The sequence below is a fragment of the Rana temporaria genome, chromosome 5 (assembly GCF_905171775.1).
Source record: "Rana temporaria chromosome 5, aRanTem1.1, whole genome shotgun sequence".
NCBI classification, from domain to species: domain Eukaryota; kingdom Metazoa; phylum Chordata; class Amphibia; order Anura; family Ranidae; genus Rana; species Rana temporaria.
In genome coordinates this window covers 139929861-139950661 of record NC_053493.1, presented here as the reverse complement: position 1 = coordinate 139950661, position 20801 = coordinate 139929861, and the positions used below count along the sequence as shown (strand labels likewise).

The following is a 20801-nucleotide window of genomic DNA, read 5'->3' as shown; positions in this document are numbered from 1 at the left end:
TAGCAATATTGAGCCCCAAGGGCTTAATCATATCCTAATATTGCTTCCCTTAATGCTGGGCTAAGAGAGTACCAAATACTAAGTACTCTGACTGCTACTTAGTACACCGGCTTTTCAGAGAAAATATGAGCTTAAACAGCTCTTTAGCAAGGTGTGTACAAAAAAACGGCCACTAGGTGTCACTGTGTCAGCATAACATAGGCAAACCTATCCTGCTCAGCTCAGCATCGCTGCTCCGTGTCCCTTCACAGCCTTCAGCAAACTGACAGGCTAAATAGAGTTTTTCCCTCTGATGTACAGAGGGGAGGGAACTCCCTGGGCGTCCCCCGCCCCTCCACGCAGCGTCGGCGCCTATAACAGCGCGCGCGCGCTCCCGACGCCGCTCTCAGGAAGCAGGAAGCAGAATCCATGTGGGGAGAGGAGCCCGGGAGCTGCTGGAGACACACAGACATCAGGAAGTAAGTAATTTAAACCTGACATGCTCCCTTTTACATTTCATGGAGCAAAACACCTTGTAGCAGCAGCAGCAGTCTATTAGCCCAGCCAGAGGAACAGTATACCTGGGTGTTTGAGCCATCCAGTCATGCAGACTTTGTGGTTTCTCTTTTAGCCCATGCACAGAGGCATAAAAAAGGCTTTTCCCCAGAGTCCCCTGTGGGGAGCCCACTGACAAACCAAGTTCCGTAGGCCCCCCGCTTACCTTTCCACGCCGCAGGGTATTGCTCATGCAAGAGGCCCAATCTTCCCCCTTCACCGTGGGTATGGTCATAGACCTTCAGGGACCGGGGTCCAAGTCAGGAACACCACACACCTGGACCTATACAGCACTACTGGCAGCAGGTATTCATAGGTTAAAAAACCCAGTCCTGGAACCCAGAGTCCAGCCCTCCAAGGAGAGGCATTATAGGCAAAACCCCATCCACGAATTGGGGCCCGGGTACCGTCCACTTTGGCTATGAAGCACCTTGGACGGATCCGGTCGGCTGGCCCTGGTCCCAAGGACAAACTGCAGGCACAACCTTCAACGTGCACCAACACCTAAGACACTGGCGAAAAAACTGAGGTACTCCCACTATGGGTGGGGGTTATATAGGGAGGGAACTTCCTGTCGGAGAGTGCCAGTGTCCATCACCTGAAGGTACACTATATAACCCATATGTAATGGCTATGCTGCTCTGTGTCCCGTGATGTACGATAAAGAAAGTGGGTCTATTGAGGCGCATCATTTACAATAAAATGCTAATCTTTTTTTCCTCCTTCTTTTTTTTTTTTTTAAGTCAAGATGAATAAAATACTCTTCTTTGTACAAAATGCCATACAACACCATAATACAAAACAAACATTAAAAGCATGGTAGTGACTGAACAGTGTATAGCAGGGGTATTGAATTAAAATTCACGGAGGTCCGATTATTAAAATTTTCTTTCAGCTGAGGTCCGAATCGCAGTTTTGTGCAATTACTCCGATTCTTTACATCACAGCCCAGGCGCGACACACAATTTGTTTGAATGGGTTGCTGTGCCTGAGTTTTCTGCTGGGAAAAGGTCCTGGCATCTTTTTAAAAATGCAGCCGCATGGAAACTGCATGATGAGTTTGTACCATGCAATTTACATGTGTGGGAAATTGCACCTTGCATTTCAGTGCATTTAGGAGTCACGTTTTCTGTGCAGCACCTCATTTTGTGCACAGCTGCTTGTCCCCTTCACATCTTCCTCAATACAGCACTGTCCCCCTTCACATATCCCCCCACACAGTATTACCCCCTTCACATATCCCCCCACACAGTAATGCCCCCCTTCACATATCCCCCCACACAGTAATGCCCCCCTTCACATATCCCTCACACAGTAACGCCCCCCCCCCCCTTCACATATCCCCCCACACAGTATTACCCCCCTTCACATGTCCCCCCCCACACAGTATTGCTCCCTTTCACATATACCCCCACACAGTAATGCACCTTCACATATCCCCCCACACATTATTTCCCCCCTTCACATATTGCCCCCCTTCACATCCCCCCCACACATTATTGCCCCCCTTCACATATCCCCCCACACATTATTGCCCCCCTTACATGACCCCCATCACATACCCCCCCCACACAGTATTTCCCCATCACATATCCCCCCACACAGTATTGCCCTATCACACCCCCCCCCCCCTACACAGCACTACCCCCCCCACCCCCACACAGCACTGCCCCCACACACACAGCACTGCCCCCCACACACACACACACACAGCACTGTCCCCACACAGCATTGCCCCCCCCACACACAGCATTGCCCCCCCCCCCACACACACACAGCACTGCCCCCCACACCCCATCCATCACATTTCCATATATTTTCCTCCCTTCCCTCTCCACTCCTACCTTTCACAGAGCGTAGAGCAGTAGGCAGGACAATCGTGAACCGAAGGCACAGCAGCACTGGGAGGGGTGCGGGAGCTGGCGGGTTGAATTTTCTGTGAACTGGTGATTGGCTGCTAGGATTGTCTCCTAGCAGCCAATCATATCCTGAATAACGTGACAGGCACCTACCTCTGGTCTAGCCCCCAGTCCAGAATTGTCCCGCCTCCCGCCGTCCACTCCTCTACTCATGATAGCGGAGGACATGGCGCGATCGCTGCGGTCCGTGAAGAGCAGCAGCTCGGGCCGGACGTGGGCCGCCATTTAGTGATGGCCCGGTGTATAGTATCCCATCACAGTATACTGATTTCTTGTGGCCTGATGCGTTTCATGGACATTCGTCACTTCTTCAGGAGCCAACAGTATATTCATTCTTAAAGACATCTGTACAAAAATAATCATATATATATATATATATGTGTGTGTGTATATATATATATATATATATATATAATATATATACACACACAAAATTATTATTCCCTCATATTTATCGCCAAATAGAAACGGTGAGCGGGGACGCACCAGACCCAGCTGTAAGCCGCTTGTGGCAATAGTGTAAACCCAGCTTTAAAGTAAGGTTTTATTTATATGTTTATTTTATACACATTATTACAGATCAGCATTTAATATGGGGGGAAAAAGGATCCCAAGAGAACTATGGGTTAGCAGTAGTTTTCTATTTTTATAGCTGGTCTGCCTGAAAAACTTTGGACTGGACCATTCCATAATGGTTGAGTCATTTTTCTGATGATTCATTCAGCTGAATAAACGGTAAACCGTAAAAAAAATTTGGTTAAGAGAAACTTTTACAGCAGTGGTGGTCAACTTACAAAATATAGGGGGCCTCAAGTGTGGCCCCTAAAATGTCCAAAGGGTTGCCCACCTGTTTGTGCATGTGCTCCTATTACTAGTATAGTAGCAATAAGCTTTCTACTGTTTTTATGGACAAACTGGAGTTCTTCTAATGCCGCGTACACACAATCGGAATTTCCGATGGAAAAAGTCAGAAGGACTTTTTCCATCGGAAATTCCAACCGTGTGTATGCCCCATCGGAGAAATTCCATCGGAAATTCAGATGAATTCCATCGGAGCTTAAATATAGAACATGTTCTATTTTACTCCGATGGAATTCCGATGTGCTTTTGGTCAGGCAAAAGCCAGATCGTGTGTACGCAGCATTAGTTGTTGCTTTTTTTAAGTGTTTTTTCACTGCCAGCTTCTTCCCTGCTGGCTGTATGACAGAGATGTTTCTGTTTAGAAGATATTCTTGCCTCTTACAGCATTACATTATTACTGCAAATTATTAGAATGATCTTAAAATAAGATTAGTTTGGGTTTGTGTGGTCAAAACATTAGCACAACAGTGACGCTTTCGCATGTTTGCGATCATTAATATTCTGAAAAACATTGCAATCACTCACACAGATGTCATGGCACTTCCACTTTAACATGATGCAGAAGCCTTGTATTCTGTTAGAGGGGGCTCTGCTAAAGTGCTCTGTAGCAGGTAGGAACCGCCATGGACTGTGGCTTTCCCTGACTGGTTTTGATCCCAGCGCTATACCCCATCAGAGCCACTGGCACTCATTGTGCAGCCCGCTATGCTTCAGAACTGAACTGAGCTCATGTTGGACATAGAGCTTCACTTATTGGCTGGATTAAATACTACATAAAGTGCAGCATTTAATATTTATCTGACTTAAAAAATAATTCCTTTTCACAACTTTTATTTTCTAGCCTTGACTATAATAAAGATAATGTGTACAAAACCACTAAAATGTCCTTTTTACCACAATAATGTAAAGAGCAGAAATTTGATTTCTGCATACCACACCTGATACCCTATATAGGACCCCTAAAATCCAGGGTAAATAAACGTTTTTCTGTGTGTTCATTTTCTAGTGGCAGTTTACTTGGAGGGTTTGTCACAGCCATCTGCTTCTTCTATAACCATGGTGAGGTATGTACAAATAATTATTAAACATGCCAGTATACAGTAAATGTTATATATTCGAATCGCCTGAATAAATCTACCGTATTTGCCGGTGACTTGTCGTTAAGGTTCCCCTATCGAGATGGTTCCTGCAAGGACCGCGCAGGCGCAATCCTTGCCGATGGAAATCTCCGAACCTCGGCCGGCATCCAGGCTCATTCCTTAACATCCCCGTGGATTGGAGGATGTTAAAAGAAAAAAAAAGAGCCAGGAGGCCAAGCGAGCCGTCCGAGCGAAACGAGGATGTGAGGCCAACTGGCCACTTTCCTCAAATTCCATGTCGCCCTGGATGCCGGCCGAGGTTCAGAGATTTCCGTCGGCAAGGATTGCGCCTGCGCAGTCCTTACAGGAACCATCTCGATAGCCGGAACCATATAGTCAGATCACCGGCGTATAAGACTAGGCGTATAGGACGACCCCCTAATTTTTCAGCTAAAATTTTGTTTTTGGGATATACTCGCTGTATAAGACGACCCCCTTCCTACTAGTCATGCCTCACCTCGCTGTGCCACCATTACGTGCCTCGCTGTGCCACCATTACGTGCCTCGCTGTGCCACCATTACGTGCCTCGCTGTGCCACCATTACGTGCCTCGCCGTGCCACCATTACATGCCTCGACGATCCCTTACCTTATCCCTAACATGCAGAATCTCAGTCAGACCGTGGGCGTCCATTTTTCAAAAGCCGCACCTCCTCCTCATGCTGTTCTGCGATAGGCGGAACACTCGGTTTCCCAGCAGACACTGTGTTCAGTGTTCCGCCTATCACGGATGCCCTCTCGTCCTCGAACACTGAACAGAGGCTCTGCTGGGAAGCTGAGTGTTCCGCCTATCACGGAACAGCATGAGGAAGAGGCGCAGCTTTTGAAAAATGGACAGCCACGGTCTGCCTGCAAGTCTGCATGTTAGGTAGCGGCGTATAAGACGACTCCCGACTTTTAAGAAGAATTTCTTGTGTTTAAAAAGTCGTCTTGTATGTCGGAAAATACGGTACTTATCCAATTTTTTTTGGGGGGGGGGGGATTTATTAAATCTGATTTGCATGCTGCATTTGGTGTTTTAATTTTTGTAAAAATGTTTAGCTTTTATGGTCTTAATTGAGCTCCAGTCCCATTAGAAAATGCTGTGCTCCATTCGACTTCAGAAGCAATACTGCTGCTCTGTGGGTAAAAGTATTCTCTCTGCAGTGGTCTGACATTCCTCCACTTAGTCAGACTTGCTGCTGTGCATTCAGCAATGCTCACTTTCCAAGCTTTAATGTACAATGTACTGGACTGATAATGTAAGCTCGAAGAAATCCCGTTACTAAAGAACATTTATAAAAATAGGAATCTCGCTCTTAATTTTTTCACCTTTCTGGTATTCGTTGGCAGCAAACGGCTGTTTCAGGCAAAGTCACGCTGGAAAGTGCTTGTTGACCGAGCGTGAAGACCAGTAGGTGCGAGCTGAAGCGCACGCTGCCAGAATAGGTAAGGGGTTCCAGGTCAACTCGGCAGGAATCGGCTCTCCACTCGGATGATGTCCCTACATACAGTGGGCATGGGTACGCATTTCAGGGCACCGCCACTTTGTCAAATTGAAGGGAAGAAGGAGCCCTCGGTCATCCAGCAGCTTTCTGGTGCAAATCTGCCTTTACCAGTTGCTTGCTGCCGATCTCTGCAGTCCCTTAGATGACCACACTTCCTAAGATGACATGCTTAACTATGACTAAGCACTAGTGTGAAACGCGTCAGCTGCTCATCCCTGTATTTTTTTGCTGTGATTTGTAGTGCAATCATCCTTTTTAATAGAGACAACCATCAAGGTTTTTTGGAGTGCGTCTGTCCATATTCTCTTTTCTACTAATGACATGCTTAACACCAACCAATATCTAGTGAGTGCAATATACAGTATTTTCATTCCTTACTTTAACTTTATTCTTATGGATTACACTGAGATGGAGGTGCTTCCTTGTGCTTGCTTTCTTATGTGTATTCGGCCGACAATCGTGGTAAAATCGCTCAAACAGAATCGCAGGTTGCCTGTTGCCCAAAAGAAGCTCTGTTACTTCTATTGGGCATCCCACGATTCTGTTTGCCTGATTTTACCGCGATTGTTGCCCGAAGAATCGCGGCAACATCGCGCCGTGTTTGGGGTGCTATTGGAAGTGACAGGGAACGCACGGGCATCCCATGTTTTCCCGCCATTTTGAATTGTGGCATTTTCGGCCGCGATGCCGAACGTGGAGATGTGAACGGAGCTTTAAGCCGCGTACACACGATTGGATTTTATGACGGGAATTGTGTGATGACAGGCTGTTGGCGGAAAATCCTACCATTTTGTATGCTCCATTGGACAATTGTTGTCGGATTTTCCGCTGACAAGTGTTGGCTGGCAGGCTTTTAATTTTTTTGCGAACGGTCTGTTGTCGGATTTTCCGAGTGCGTGTACACAAGTCAATTCGACAAAAGTCCAAAGTACAAACACACATGCTCGGAATTAATGCTCACCAAACGCGACATTAGCAGAAGGTGCCCAAAGGGTGTCCCTCAAGAGCTGAAATTTCACGTAGTACGTGACTACGTTTTGCGTTTGTTGGCTGACAATTGTGTTTTGTATGCAAGACAAATTCCTGCCCAACGCCCTTCGGACAACAGTTCGAGGCTTTGTCTACGTAAAATCTGATTGTGTATACGAGGCTTTAGTGTCCTTTTTTATATATAAGCTGCAGAATGCTAGAAAATCCTGCTTCTTTGTTCTGTTATCAGGGAGAGATTTTTACAAGTCCAAATGAGGACAATCGTCATCGTGTTAATATGGAGATCTGCCTTTTTTTTTTTTTTTTTTTTTTTTTTTCACTGGTTGAACCAAAAAATTTCAGTTTTATAACCCTGCTTTAGCGCTGATGAACTGATATATATATTATATATATCTCATCATTTATTTTTTTTCTTTTATATTGATGCACTTTTAATATCCTAGATTAGCTAAAATTGTGAGGCGTTTACATTGATTGTGTTTTACAATAAGTGCCAGTCATTTCATGCCTCCCCCTTTTTTTTTTTTTTTTTTTTTTTTTTTTATAGTAAGTCTTGTTTCAAGCCCAAAGCAGATCGTTTCTGGGGTCCATTGTCATGCAGCTTCCTGTGATTGACACATAGAATTCACCTGATAATATGACATAGAGACAAAAGGAGCTAAAAGGCAGTAAGACCTAAAATTGACACATAGAATTCACCTGATAATATGACATATAGACAAAAGGAGCTAAAAGGCAGTAAGACCTAAAGTAGGCAGTAAGAACTAAAAAGTAAACAGTGTAGGAATTTACTCAATTTGTTAATTTGAGGACATAGAAGTCAGAAGTAAAAGGGAGAAAGACAAATAAAAAGCAGGAGGTGTAAACAAGGCACAGTACCCAACCTAAAAAGTACAGCAGCTACAAGTCAAATAACAGTGTTGCAATTGCTAAATATTAAAGACAAAATGGTTTAAACGCAGCATTCCAAGCACAAACCTTGAGGGTAGTGAATCCACGAAAGGTTCTTGTAAACTGCAGCTATTTTGTTTTTTTTGTAGTAACACAAAAGCTCAGAGGAATTTATAGGTCTGAAGTCTTAATGCACTTTCTCAGAATGCCCTCTGCCTGCACTCAACAGAGCCGCCAGCAATTTAACACCACTCTTTTGTATAAAGCTTTTTCCATACCATTTTATACCATTTCAACCTTTAAAGTTCATCTTAGCCCAAGAACAAAAATGTAATATTGAAGTTTGTCAGTCCTTCGATGCGGTGGCAGCCTTGGTTACGTTTTATGATTTTTTTATTTTTTTCAAGCTAAGTATCTTTTTTGCAAGTAAAGAAAACCTATTGATCCGATTTGGCAAAAAATCTTGTGCCCTTGTAACTATCTGATCTGAAATGTCAGACAGTTTTCTAACCGATCTTTTGTAAACTACAAAACAACTCCCCCCGTACTGTAATGGAGATAAGGAGGGGGGTTAAGCTGCCCTACATGGATTGAAATTCTGCCAGTTCAGCAGAGACTTTAAGCAATGCCAAAAGCAAAATAACATTGCGAATAATCGTAATTTTTTTTTTTTTTTTTTTGATGGATCAAAATTCTTTTGATCTGTACTAGTGGTGCAACGGGGATCGTAAAGGATCCGTGATCCAAATGGGTCACCATATGCGGATCGGCACACCACGTGATCCGCGGAGCTCTGCTGCTGCCTCCGCCATAGAAAAGGCAGTGGCTTCGACCTAGTTCCTGGAGCGGCGGCCATCTTGGTCCACCCGGTTGTGGCCTAGGTGAGCCTAGAGCGGTGCGCTGACGTCATCACCCGGCCTCGGCTCCTCGTGTTCGGCCGGCTTCTCTGGTAAGACTAAGCAAGCGCTAATCTTCCTATACAGTGGGGGAGATGTGGACCATATTATAGTGGGGGAGATGTCTGTGGATATTACAGTGGGGGAGATGTCTGTGGATATTACAGTGGGGGAGATGTGCGCTAATATTCCTATACAGTGGGGGAGATGTCTGTGGATGTTACAGTGGGGGAGATGTCTGTGGATGTTACAGTGGGGGAGATGTCTGTGGATATTGCAGTGGGGGAGATGTCTGTGGATATTACAGTGGGGGTGATTGTGGATATTACAGTGGGGGAGATGTCTGTGGATATTACAGTGGGGTTGATGTCTGTGGATGTTACAGTGGGGGAGATGTCTGTGGATTTTACAGTGGGGGAGATGTCTGGATATTACAGTGGGGGTGATTGTGGATATTACAGTGGGGAAGATGTCTGGATATTACAGTGGGGGTGATTGTGGATATTACAGTGGGGGAGATGTCTGTGGATATTACAGTGGGGGACTATATATGGTGGTGATCCGAAAAATGTATGTGCGTTTATAATTAATCGAAATTAGTCGATTAATCGAATAAAACAAATTGATTAATCGAACACGAAAATATTTATTAGTATTGTCTGCAAATGCAGAGATTGCACTGCTTACCCCATCCTCCAGGTTTATGAACAAATTAAACAGTATTGGTCCCAGCACAGAACCCTGGGGGACCCCACTACCCAACTCTGACCATTCTGAGTAATTAACGTTCACACTTTGCTCCTTCCACAGTTTTGAGTAATCCTCTTGGCCTTCCTTATCAATTCCCTTTTACCAAATGTCACTTAACTCACCATTCACACTTTTACTTAAAGTACTTAACTGACACCTTTTGTTCTGACAAATGTAAAGCAGGGATCATGTTGGTATGCAGCCAAAACTTTTTATTTTTTTGGAGCAAACTTTCCCTGAATAAGTAACATGTTATAGAGAACCTGTTCATCCAGAAATACCCACAGGCTTTAAATCCCTCCTCTTCCACCATGGCTTCAGTTATTGTGTTTCCTCCGCCATGGTGGAAGCATCAGGTTGGAGCCAGGGAACTGCGTTTCTCTCCAAGGTTGGAGACAGGCTTTTCCCTCAGTTTTTTCTTTTGGTGCACTAACCATCCCAGCTCCCCCACTGTACCTTTAAGGGGGGATGCTCCGGAGTCCTCTGGTCTCGCCTGCTCACGGGAGCTTTAGGGATCCATAGGGGATGCCGCGTCTGATGCCCGGGGTCCGCAGGTTTTGGCCCTGGTGGTCGGGCAGGTACCGTTTCTTACAAGAAACATGTCCAGCATGTCGGTTCCGGGTCCCGGTCTGGCGGGTGACGTCACGGCGGCGACGCAGAGTTTCCTGTGGAGGCGTGGCGCCTGTGGCTCCTGGCGCCTGGAACGCAGGGACTAGAGGGCGGGTTCTCTGACCGGCGCTTCCGTTTCCGGCTCCTATTGATGACGCGGAGCCCGGGAAACTCAAAAACCCAGCAATTCCTCTACAGCTGTCTCTCTGCAATGGAGGAAAGAGCTACAGCGATGGCGGATGCAGGCGCCGTTAGCACCGGTCAGGCCCAGGTAAGAGGGGTACAATGGTGCCTTTATTCTGATCCTTATGGGCTTACTTTGTGTATTATGGTTACCTCCCTAGGGAGCCTGCTCTGCTCTGATGGAAGCTTGTGCTGGGCCATCTGGCAGTAATTTTGGTGGTTGCTATGTTTTTATCTTTCTTTTTAAAGGGGACATTTTCACTCTGGTGGTGGTATCAGCACGGTAGTGGTTTTCTCTGGCTTAGCTAATAGAGCTTTTTGATTTAAATCAGTTTAATCTCTCGTTTCAGGAGAAAACTGCTAGTAAAACTAAACCAGCAATTCCACCAAGCCAAAGGAAATGTCCTTCCTGTAAAAACCCTCTGAGAGACTCTTGGCAGAAAGCAATGTGTAGATCATAGAAAAAAGAGAAAATTGTTGCGCAGACCCAGCATATAGTGCAAAAAAATAAATTAACAGCCACGTCTTAAGTGTGCCATACAGCACAAACAAGCATAGTAAGAAAAAAGAAGTCGCGCTAATTCAAATAAATAAAAAATATGGTGAAAAACCAGTGACTACTAAAATCAAATAATTATATATATGGTGATAAGCACCATTAATGAAAAAGTGCAAATTATATATAGCTCCTAGTTAGCATAAATGTCTCTATAATTAATATGAACACATTGACAGTCCAAGTAGGTCAAGAGGTTTAGAAGCAGTCCACAGGTGTGTGATGGAAAAGAATCTTTTTGGGTAACAGTGATAGCAACCACGCTGTGTTTAAACCAACAGGAGACCTCCACCACAGATAGTACTGACTCTTACCAGAATTCAGTAAAAACTAGGCATGAAATCAAATCCAGCAGCAGCACACAGGATAATCTTCAACCAGCGGTATCCATATATTGATAATCACCTTTACAATCCAGGCGTAACTATGTTGATAATTAGACATATCAGATGTACTGTGTTATCTTCTAGTGGCTTTAGGCTGAGCATTTGATTCCTTCCGCCTGTTTCTAGACGAGACTCTAGACTCTTCTAGAAACAGGCGGAAGGAATCAAATGCTCAGCCTAAAGCCACTAGAAGATAACACAGTACATCTGATATGTCTAATTATCAACATAGTTACGCCTGGATTGTAAAGGTGATTATCAATATATGGATACCGCTGGTTGAAGATTATCCTGTGTGCTGCTGCTGGATTTGATTTCATGCCTAGTTTTTACTGAATTCTGGTAAGAGTCAGTACCATCTGTGGTGGAGGTCTCCTGTTGGTTTAAACACAGCGTGGTTGCTATCACTGTTACCCGGAAAAAGGTCCCTTCCTACCTAAATCTCTTACGAGAAGATTTCCCTTTGAAAATAAAGAAACCGAAGTTTGGAATAAGAAACCCAGAGTGGATGCTGCTTTTTCACAGGTTTCTAGAAGGACAGATCTGGCCTTTGAAGACATGGGGGTCTTGAAAGATGCGATGGACAAAAGAGCAGATGCTCTCCTTAAAAAAGCTTGGGATTCCGCATCCGCCAGCCTTAAACCAGCCATGGCTTCCACGGTGGTAGCAAGAAACCTGGAATGCTGGGTAGAGAAACTGAAGGGCCACATTGAAGCAGGCACCCATAGGAAAGACCTTTTAGAGTCCTTTCCTCTAATTCTTAATGCAATTAAGTACATGGCTGATGCATCAGCTGAATCAATTAAAATGGCAGCCAGATCCTCAGCACTTGTCAATTCAGCTAGGCGTGCAGTCTGGCTAAAGACATGGTCAGGGGATACAGCCTCAAAGATTAAACTTTGTGGCATCCCTTTTTCAGGGGATTTTCTTTTTGGGCCAGACCTGGAAACAGTCTTGGATAGAACGGCCGATAAAAAGAAGGCTTTCCCAGCCAAAAAGAAACAAGCATTTAAAAAGAATTTTCGTGCTGTTCAACAACCCTACAAAAATAGAGAAGATTTCAACAAAAAACGCTGGGTTCCTCAAAAGGGTAGGGGAAGAGGCGGAGTTCTCTTCAGATCTCCCCCAGATCAAACCCCTAAAGACAAATGACAAAACTACTCCAGTAGGGGGAAGATTGTCATCCTTTCTCCCTCAGTGGAGTCAAATATCCACAAGTCCTTTCGTAAAGAACATCATTTCACAAGGTTACAAACTGGAATTCTCGGAGTGTCCGCCAAGCAGGTTTTACATTACAGCCCTCCCAAAAGATCAGGAAAAGGCTTCTGCCATGATGAACCTTTTACAGGATCTGATTCAACAAGAAGTCATTGTCCAAGTCCCGAAACAACAGGAGGGTCGGGGGTTTTATTCCCATATATTTCTAGTAAAAAAACCTTCAGGCAAATACCGGTTGATTCTGAATCTAAAGATCCTGAACAGATCAATACGGTACAAACACTTCCGTATGGACACAATTTATTCCATCACAAAACTGTTGTCTCCAGGCTGCTTCATGGCATCCCGGGACCTAAGGGATGCCTATCTACATGTGCCAATAGCACCAGCTTCCCAAAAATTCCTTCGCCTGGCCATCAATCTGGGAGCATCAGTCTGGCATCTCCAATTCAGGGCCCTACCATTTGGCCTGTCATCTTCCCCCAGAATTTTCACAAAAATAATGGCGGAAGCCCTGGAACCCCTAAAACTGAGAGGGATCTCGGTCGTACCATACCTGGACGACCTATTATTTTTCGCAGATTCCAGGGATCAGCTTGTGACGAACCTCCAAACGTCACAGACTCATCTCAAAAGTCTAGGTTGGATTTTGAATCTAGAAAAATCGCATCTAGATCCTTCTCAGGAGATGAGGTTTCTAGGTTACATCCTAAACTCAGTAGTACAAAAAGTGTTCCTACCTCAGGAAAAGATAGAAAAAATCTTTTCAGCAGTGGGTCAGATCCAGACGAACCTTTCAGTACCAGTCAGAACAGTTATGTCAGTTCTGGGCCTTCTCACAGCTACAATTCCAGCAGTCCAGTGGGCAAGACTACACTCCAGACCACTCCAGGAAAACATCTTACAGGTCTGGTCACATCAGGTGCCGTTCGAAAAACGTTTCAAACTATCTGTGAAAGTGAAACGAGCACTATGGTGGTGGAGGGACTCTTCCAATCTAACGAAGGGTCTCCCATGGATTTTTCCCCTGGACAAGCGTCCAACAACCGACGCAAGCTCCTGGGGTTGGGGAGCCCATCTGGAGGGTCAAACCGCTCAAGGCACGTGGTCAAAGATAGAGGCAAAAAAATCGTCAAACTGGCGAGAAATGAAAGCCATTCATTTGGGCCTGCTCGCTTTTCAACAGGAGGTCAAGGGACATCATGTACAGATTCTGTCAGACAATACGACAGCAGTGATCTATGTGTTGAAACAAGGGGGGAACCAGGAGCAAAGGGCTCATGGATTTAGCCAGTCAACTCCTGTTATGGGCAGAAATAAATGTGGCCTCCCTATCGGCAGTCCATCTGAAAGGATCACAAAATATCCTAGCAGATCTGCTAAGCAGAAAAAGAGTGGTGGAAGCAGAATGGAGTCTGAACCAGGAGGTGTTCGATATGATATCGGAGGAGTGGGGACATCCTCAAGTGGACCTGTTTGCAAGTCAACAAAATACGAAGGTTCAGAAATTCTTTTCTCTACACAGAATGGATCAGGCAGTGGGTATAGACGCCCTAGCACACCCATGGAATTACCGGCTGTGTTACGCCTTTCCCCCTTTTCCACTAATTCCTCTGGTCCTAAGGAAATTCAGGGAGGAAAACACCAACTTTCTCCTGATCGCTCCTTTTTGGCCAAAAAGGCCTTGGTTTGCAACACTTTTGAACCTGGCCACAAAACCTCCCTGGAGATTACCATACAGGAAGGATCTATTGACACAGGGCTCTGTGTGCCATCCGGAAGCAAGCAGGTTACATCTAAGTGCTTGGTTTCTGAAGAAGACCTTCTAAAATCTAAAGGACTTTCTGATAAAGTAGTTAAGACTCTACTATCAAGTAGAAAAGAGGTAACTAGGTCCATCTACCTCAAAGTATGGAAGAAATTTAACTCTTGGTGTTCTTCCAAAAATTTCGAAATCAAGAGTACTATTTCAGTTCTGGAATTTCTCCATGAAGGAATAGAGAAAGGTCTAGCCGCCAGCACCCTGAAAACACAGGTAGCGGCTCTCTCAGTTTATCTTGAAAGATCTCTATCCAAAGAAACTTTAATTTCTAGATTTTTTAGGGCTCTTGCTCGAAATAGACCGATAGCCCTCAAAGTTTTCCCTTGTTGGGACTTATCTATTGTTTTGCAAGGTCTCACGGGAGCTCCGTTTGAACCATTACAAAGTACATCGTTAAAAAATTTAGTTCTCAAAACAATTTTTTTAGTTGCCATTACATCAGCAAGGAGAATCGGTGAGCTCCAAGCTCTAGCAATTAAGGAACCCTTCCTTAGAGTTTTGCCAGACCGGGTGGTCCTTCAAACGGATCCAGCCTTCCTACCGAAAGTGGCCTCAACTTTCCATCGGTCGCAAGAAATAATTTTACCAACATTTTCCGCAGTTCCGGCTAATGCAGGAGAATAAGCTTTCCATACACTGGATGTAAGGAGATGTTTGTTACAGTTCCTTTCCGTCACCAAGGAGTTCAGAAAATCAAACGCTCTTTTTGTGGTATTCTCCGGTTCCCGCAAAGGGGAAAAAGCTTCTAAGAGTACGCTAGGTAGGTGGCTTAGACAAGCAATTTCGGAAGCCTATCAAGCAAAGGGAGAAGTCCCTCCTTCAGGAATCGCTGCTCACTCAACAAGGTCAACCGCAGTTTCCTGGGCCGAGAGGGCCGGTGCTACGCCTGATCAGATCTGTAAGGCTGCTACCTGGTCCAGTTTTTCAACTTTTATCCGGCACTACAGGTTGGACTTGCTGTCGGCCGCAGATCAAGCCTTCGGCAGGAAGGTACTGCAGGCAGTAGTCCCACCCTAGGGTAAGTTACTTGGTTATCCTCTCCAAGGTTGTCCTGAAAGGCGATTTGAGAAAGGCCTAGTTAGACTTACCGGTGACGGTATTTCTAAGAGCCTTTCAGGACAACCGCTATTTCCCTCCCTAAATGTATATTAAAAAAGTAAAGTATGTGTCTATCATGGTGTTGTGGTTCTCTGTGCTTTGTTTTCCAGTGCCGGAGGCCACACAATAACTGAAGCCATGGTGGAAGAGGAGGGATTTAAAGCCTGTGGGTGTTTCCTACAGAAGAGGCGGAGCTGCGCTCTCTCCAAGGTTGTCCTGAAAGGCTCTTAGAAATACCGTCACCGGTAAGTCTAACTAGGCCTTTCTCCGTTCCTCTTGCCAACACTGTGGCTTGGTGATTCGTGCTGCATTATTGGGGTTAGTCACATGCTCCCCATACCTGAACGCATTTATCTAGTATGTATTTTTGGTCCAGTTGGTGGAGTTTAGTGTTAGGGGAGTGATTGAATGGTAAACAGGCAGAGAGACATTTTAATTGAACCTGTTGCCTTTTCCTAAACGGTCAAGTCATTGGTACACTTGCATGTAATTGGTAAGTGGAGGATCAACGTAGGTAAGGACTTTTGTTGCACATGCTTTGACCTTCTGAGGCGTAATCTGCAGTGGAAAACTTTTCAGACAGTCAGTGATGGGGAATTTAACCCTTAAATATCTGCACCCGGTCATGCAGTACTGCTTACTAAACGCATAACATTTTTTTCCCATGTGCAGCTGCCTTTGCAGGGGAAGCAGTTGGGAGGAGGTAAAATGACGGCTCAACTCCCCCTATGCTCTGGCAGTAGACTGTCCTTTGGCATTCTAACCTCCAATGCAGGACTATGGGCTCTGCATTGGACTTGATTACGTCAGAGAACCTGCATCTATCGGAGCATAGGGGAGAAGAGGCCGCGGGTATCAGTCTTGCAGCCTAGAGGAAACCTGCATTAATGGCAGACTAGGTAAGTAAAAGCACTGGTTCACTAGCACTAAACGTGAATTTAAGACTTGAAGTGTGGGGCAGCCCTACTGCAAAGGGGATTTTATTTTATGTTTTCCCTACAGCTCAGTTTTAATCTTATTGTACTTTTTCCTTGTTTATACGTTTTTTCTCTTTCTCCTATTTGAGGCGTAATTTAATCTTTTTGTTTATAGAGCACAAGAGTAATGTGGACTCCGCCACTGCGTGAAAGCTTTTCATATCCATTCCTTGTTCTGCAGATGGTACTGCTTACGTACATTTTAAGGTACGGATCTTTACAGATATTCTGACGAAACAGAGAAAACTACATTTTAACTAGAACTGTAATTAAAGGCCTAGGTATCTGTTTAGGCCCAATCTCTGTATTATTTTTTAGTATTTTAGTGCAAAAAAATTAAAATAATTGTACTCTCGCAACCTTTTTATTTGGCAAGGGCTATTGCATGATGGCATTTCCTGTTCCTGTTTCTACTTTTGTGCAAAAACATATTTTAGCCTCCTCTAAAGAGGAATTGTCACTGTGCCTATTCATAGCAAATTCAGGGTCTGTGTAAAGTTCAACCCCTAACTTCTCCGGCTGTGTATCGATGCAGCTTCTTTTGTCAACAGCTGCCACCAAATTACCCGGTGTTGGCACACAGGAGGAGTAATGATGTCGCTGTGCTAATGACACTGGTTGGGAAGGGATTAAACCTCAAAGGGTTAAATGTGTGCCTAGCCAGTGTTTTTGTGTACACTGTGTGCTGCTTTTACTAAGGGAAGTGATGGATTTTCTTTCCCTGCTTTGCAGCGAAAGAAATCCCATCACTTTTTTCCTGTCAGAATGGAGCTTTGCCTTGTTTACATAGGCAGAACTCCGTTCTGTGTCTTTTTTCCCGACGACCAGCGGACATTCATTCGCTGATCGGCTTTGGCTGTGACAAATCACAGCAGAAGCGGCACGTGCGCGCCCCCTACCCAGCAGTACAGAATCGCATATATGTACTGTGTGTGTGTGTGTGTGTGTGTGTGTGTGTGTGTGTGTGTGTGTATATACAGTGTCTCACAAAAGTGAGTGCACCCTCACATTTTTGTAAAAAAATCATTTTATCTGTTCGTGTGACAACACTGAAGAAATTGCATTTTGTTACAATGTAAATATGTGTGTGTGTATGTGTGTATACATACATACATACTATCTCAAAAAAGTGAATACACCCCTCACATTTATAAAACAAAGATTTGGAGATGCAATCTTAGTCTTTGCAATATTTGTTACCATGTTCTTCATCAAGCTGTGAGCTTGATCATAATTTGTAACCGTGTATGTTTTCACTTAAGAAATTCCATTCGTAAGAAAATTGAATACTAAAGGCAAACAAATTTTAAAGTACTTGCGAAGGACATTTGTCAAGTCTCTCATGGCATTATGGAATGTATTGTTGGGATTTTTTTGGCCAGCTTTGGCCTCTTCTTGTAACCTACTAAACCCAGAATTCGAGACCATACAGAACAGGGTATTTTAGCACCAAATGTCTGCTTTTGGCAAGATTCAGAGGTTTAAAATGCTGACAGTATAATTTTACATGTCCTGTATTATATATATTTCTCATTGTAAGATTATGGTGATAAACCAGTAATTTGGTGTTTGTTTTATAGGACAACCAACATTGGTAGAAGAAGCCTGATTGCACTTTGTGCTTCTAATGTCTTTTTTATGCTTCCATGGCAGTTTGCCCAGTTTGTTCTTCTAACACAGGTAAGCTTTCCAAGGGTATACCTACAGCCCTATATTGTTGTTCTCATGATGAAAGTAGATAATGTTCTGTCTCAAGGACATTCAGCTAAACCTTCTTATCCTATAAACTTCAGATACCATATTTCTTTGATCTCAGGTTTATTAAAACAAGCCAGGTGAAACTACAAAATAACAGAAATAGATCTCAATAAGTACACTATTGCATACAATACAGCATACATAGCAGAAACAACGATATACAATACAAGAGGAGATAGTAAAAACATACTTTTTTTAAGTTCTCTCCAAGGGGTGATGGCGATAGATTGAGAAAGACATGTCCTGCTCCCTGCAGTGTCTTCTCAGAGCATGGTGTCTGTTTACTTCCTGTGAAGATTCTACCCAGAATTCCCTGCTTGCTAACAACTTTTTTGACATACAGCAATTAAAGGGGAGTTCCAGGCTTTTTTAATAAATGGACACTCACCTGCTCCACTTTCCAGCGACGTGCCGCCCGGGCTCCGCTCCTCTCCCCCCCCTCTACGGCCGGCGCCTTCATTCCTAGTGTGGGCACCCGTCCGTGACCGCTTTAGGCTTTACGGTCGAGCACTCACTGTGCATGCGCAAGCGGCGCTGCGCTATGAGTGATCGCCTAGGACCTGTGACGTGTCCCAGGCGATCACCTACATGGAGGGGCCGCTGTAGGCGATATGACGTATCGCCTAATCGGTCCCTGGGCGGAAGGAGGAAGTGGGAAAGGAAGTCCCACTCCTACTGAATCCCCCACTCCCCCCCCCCCCCCCCCCCCCCAAAAAAAAATTACATGCCAAATGTGGCATGTAAGGGGGCAAGGAGTGGTTTAGGCGGAAGTTCCACTTTTGGGTGGAACTCCGCTTTTAAATAACAGAACTGAAGCAATACCAAAAAAGAACACTAGATGGAGCCTGCACTCTCTTAAATGTTTCAACAACTCAAATGCAGGTAATCAGAATATAAGTCTGGTGCACAGAACAGATATTCATATACACTAGTATTAGTGTATATGAATTAGTGCAAATAAACTGCATAAATATGTTTTTTTAACGTTTTTATGGCAAAACTTGATTGACATTACTTTTTTTTTTTTTTCAACTTGCATAGGGAAGTAAAGTGACAGTAATAACACCACTGGATCTAAAATAAGTTGTTTTAATGATTTTTTTGATTTTTTTTTTTAATGGTTTAGTAGCATGTTGGTGGAGCGGGGAAAGGAGGAACCAGGGGAAGGAAAATATAAGCACACTAAACTATGGCTTTAAGACATATCTGTAAATCCAACAGTATCATGATCTATATTAATTGACATTTTCCAGATTGCCTCACTTTTTGCTGTATATCTCATTGGCTGCCTGGATTCAGACAAGTTTTTGAAAATTCTCTATACACACATGGTAAGGAGTGTTCTATTATGCATTTATAACTATATTATTATTATGTTGGCAATCGGACCGATAGACCATGTTAATAAAATAGTGAACGTAAGACTGGGATAGGAAGTTGCTTGCTGGCTTTATTTAATATATTTGCATAATCTCTATACAGAATGATCTAGATTTATATTACTCCATACAGTGGATTAAAAGTGTGCTTGAAAACCTAGATTATCAGTTCTAAAATACTGTTAAACTATATTATAGTATTTTTGCAGCATCATTTATTGTTCCGCTCCTCTGCATGACCTTTAGGCCCCATACACACGAGAGGATTTATCCGCGGATACGGTCCAGCGGAATCCTCTTGAGGATTTGCGCGGATTTCCATGCGATGGAGTGTACTCACCATCGAATCGAAATCCGCGTCGAAATCCTCTGGCGATGACGTGTCGCGCCGTCGCCGCGATTATGACGCGGCGACGTGCGCGACGCTGTCATATAAGGAATTCCACGCATGCGTCGAATCATTACGACGCATGCGGGGGATCCCTTCGGACGGATGGATCCGGTGAGTCTATACAGACCAGCGGATCCATCCGTTGGGATGGATTCCAGCGGATAGATTTGATAGCATGTCATCAAATATTTATCCGCTGGAAATCCATCCCAGGGGATAAATATCCGCGGAAACAGATCCGCTGGAGTGTACACACCATAGGATCTATCCGCTGAAACCCATTCGCTGGGATTTTTCAGCGGATGGATTCTATCGTGTGTATGGGGCCTTACATTTATTCCACGTTAACAACACTTCTTTTGACTTGTCTACAGGTGTCATTGGCACTGTGTGTAATACTGATGTTTGGAAATTCCATGCTGTTGACATCCTATTATGCTTCATCCTTATTGATTATTTGTGTAAGTATTTGGAAAATGGAATGGCATTTACTCCTGTTCTTCATAGTTTTTGGTGGTCTGTTTTTTTTGGGGGGGGTTTTGGTGACCAAGCACTGCTATTATGGTGCACTCCAATAGCTTTTACAGTGAATTTGTCACTTACAAATATGTTTGCATTCTAAAGACGCTTATATTTTACAGCTGATTGTTAGGAAGAGGAAAATTGCAAGCCTTGAAATAAATACGTTTGTGAGTTGGGTAAGCTTTTGTACAACTTTTCGCTTTTTGTTTTAAATTACTTTAATTACTTGTTTTAATTACTTTTTTTGTGTATTTTATATCAGTAGAGTAATAGACTGCTATCCCGTATTATTTTTATGTACTATTGGAATAGAATATGTAGTAAAGTTGATAGTGACTAGGAAGTACCCGGAAACATCTTCCTTTTACTTTGAATTATCATTCAGAAGTTGCAGTTGTCCTGCTCTTTTTATCTGCAATGTGAGATTTCTAGTGGT

At 43.9% G+C, this 20801-nt stretch overlaps 1 protein-coding gene across 1 annotated transcript in view; it reads left to right on the top strand.

Annotated features, from left to right (window-relative positions):
* The window catches only part of DPY19L1 (dpy-19 like C-mannosyltransferase 1), an 89007-nt gene that overhangs the window by 30598 nt on the left and 37608 nt on the right, over positions 1-20801 (top strand). The window contains exons 8-13 of the mRNA XM_040353181.1: positions 4321-4378; positions 16431-16522; positions 17896-17995; positions 19327-19404; positions 20218-20304; positions 20485-20541. Of these exons, the coding sequence (XP_040209115.1) occupies positions 4321-4378; positions 16431-16522; positions 17896-17995; positions 19327-19404; positions 20218-20304; positions 20485-20541 (472 nt within the window). The remainder of the gene's footprint in view (positions 1-4320; positions 4379-16430; positions 16523-17895; positions 17996-19326; positions 19405-20217; positions 20305-20484; positions 20542-20801) is intronic.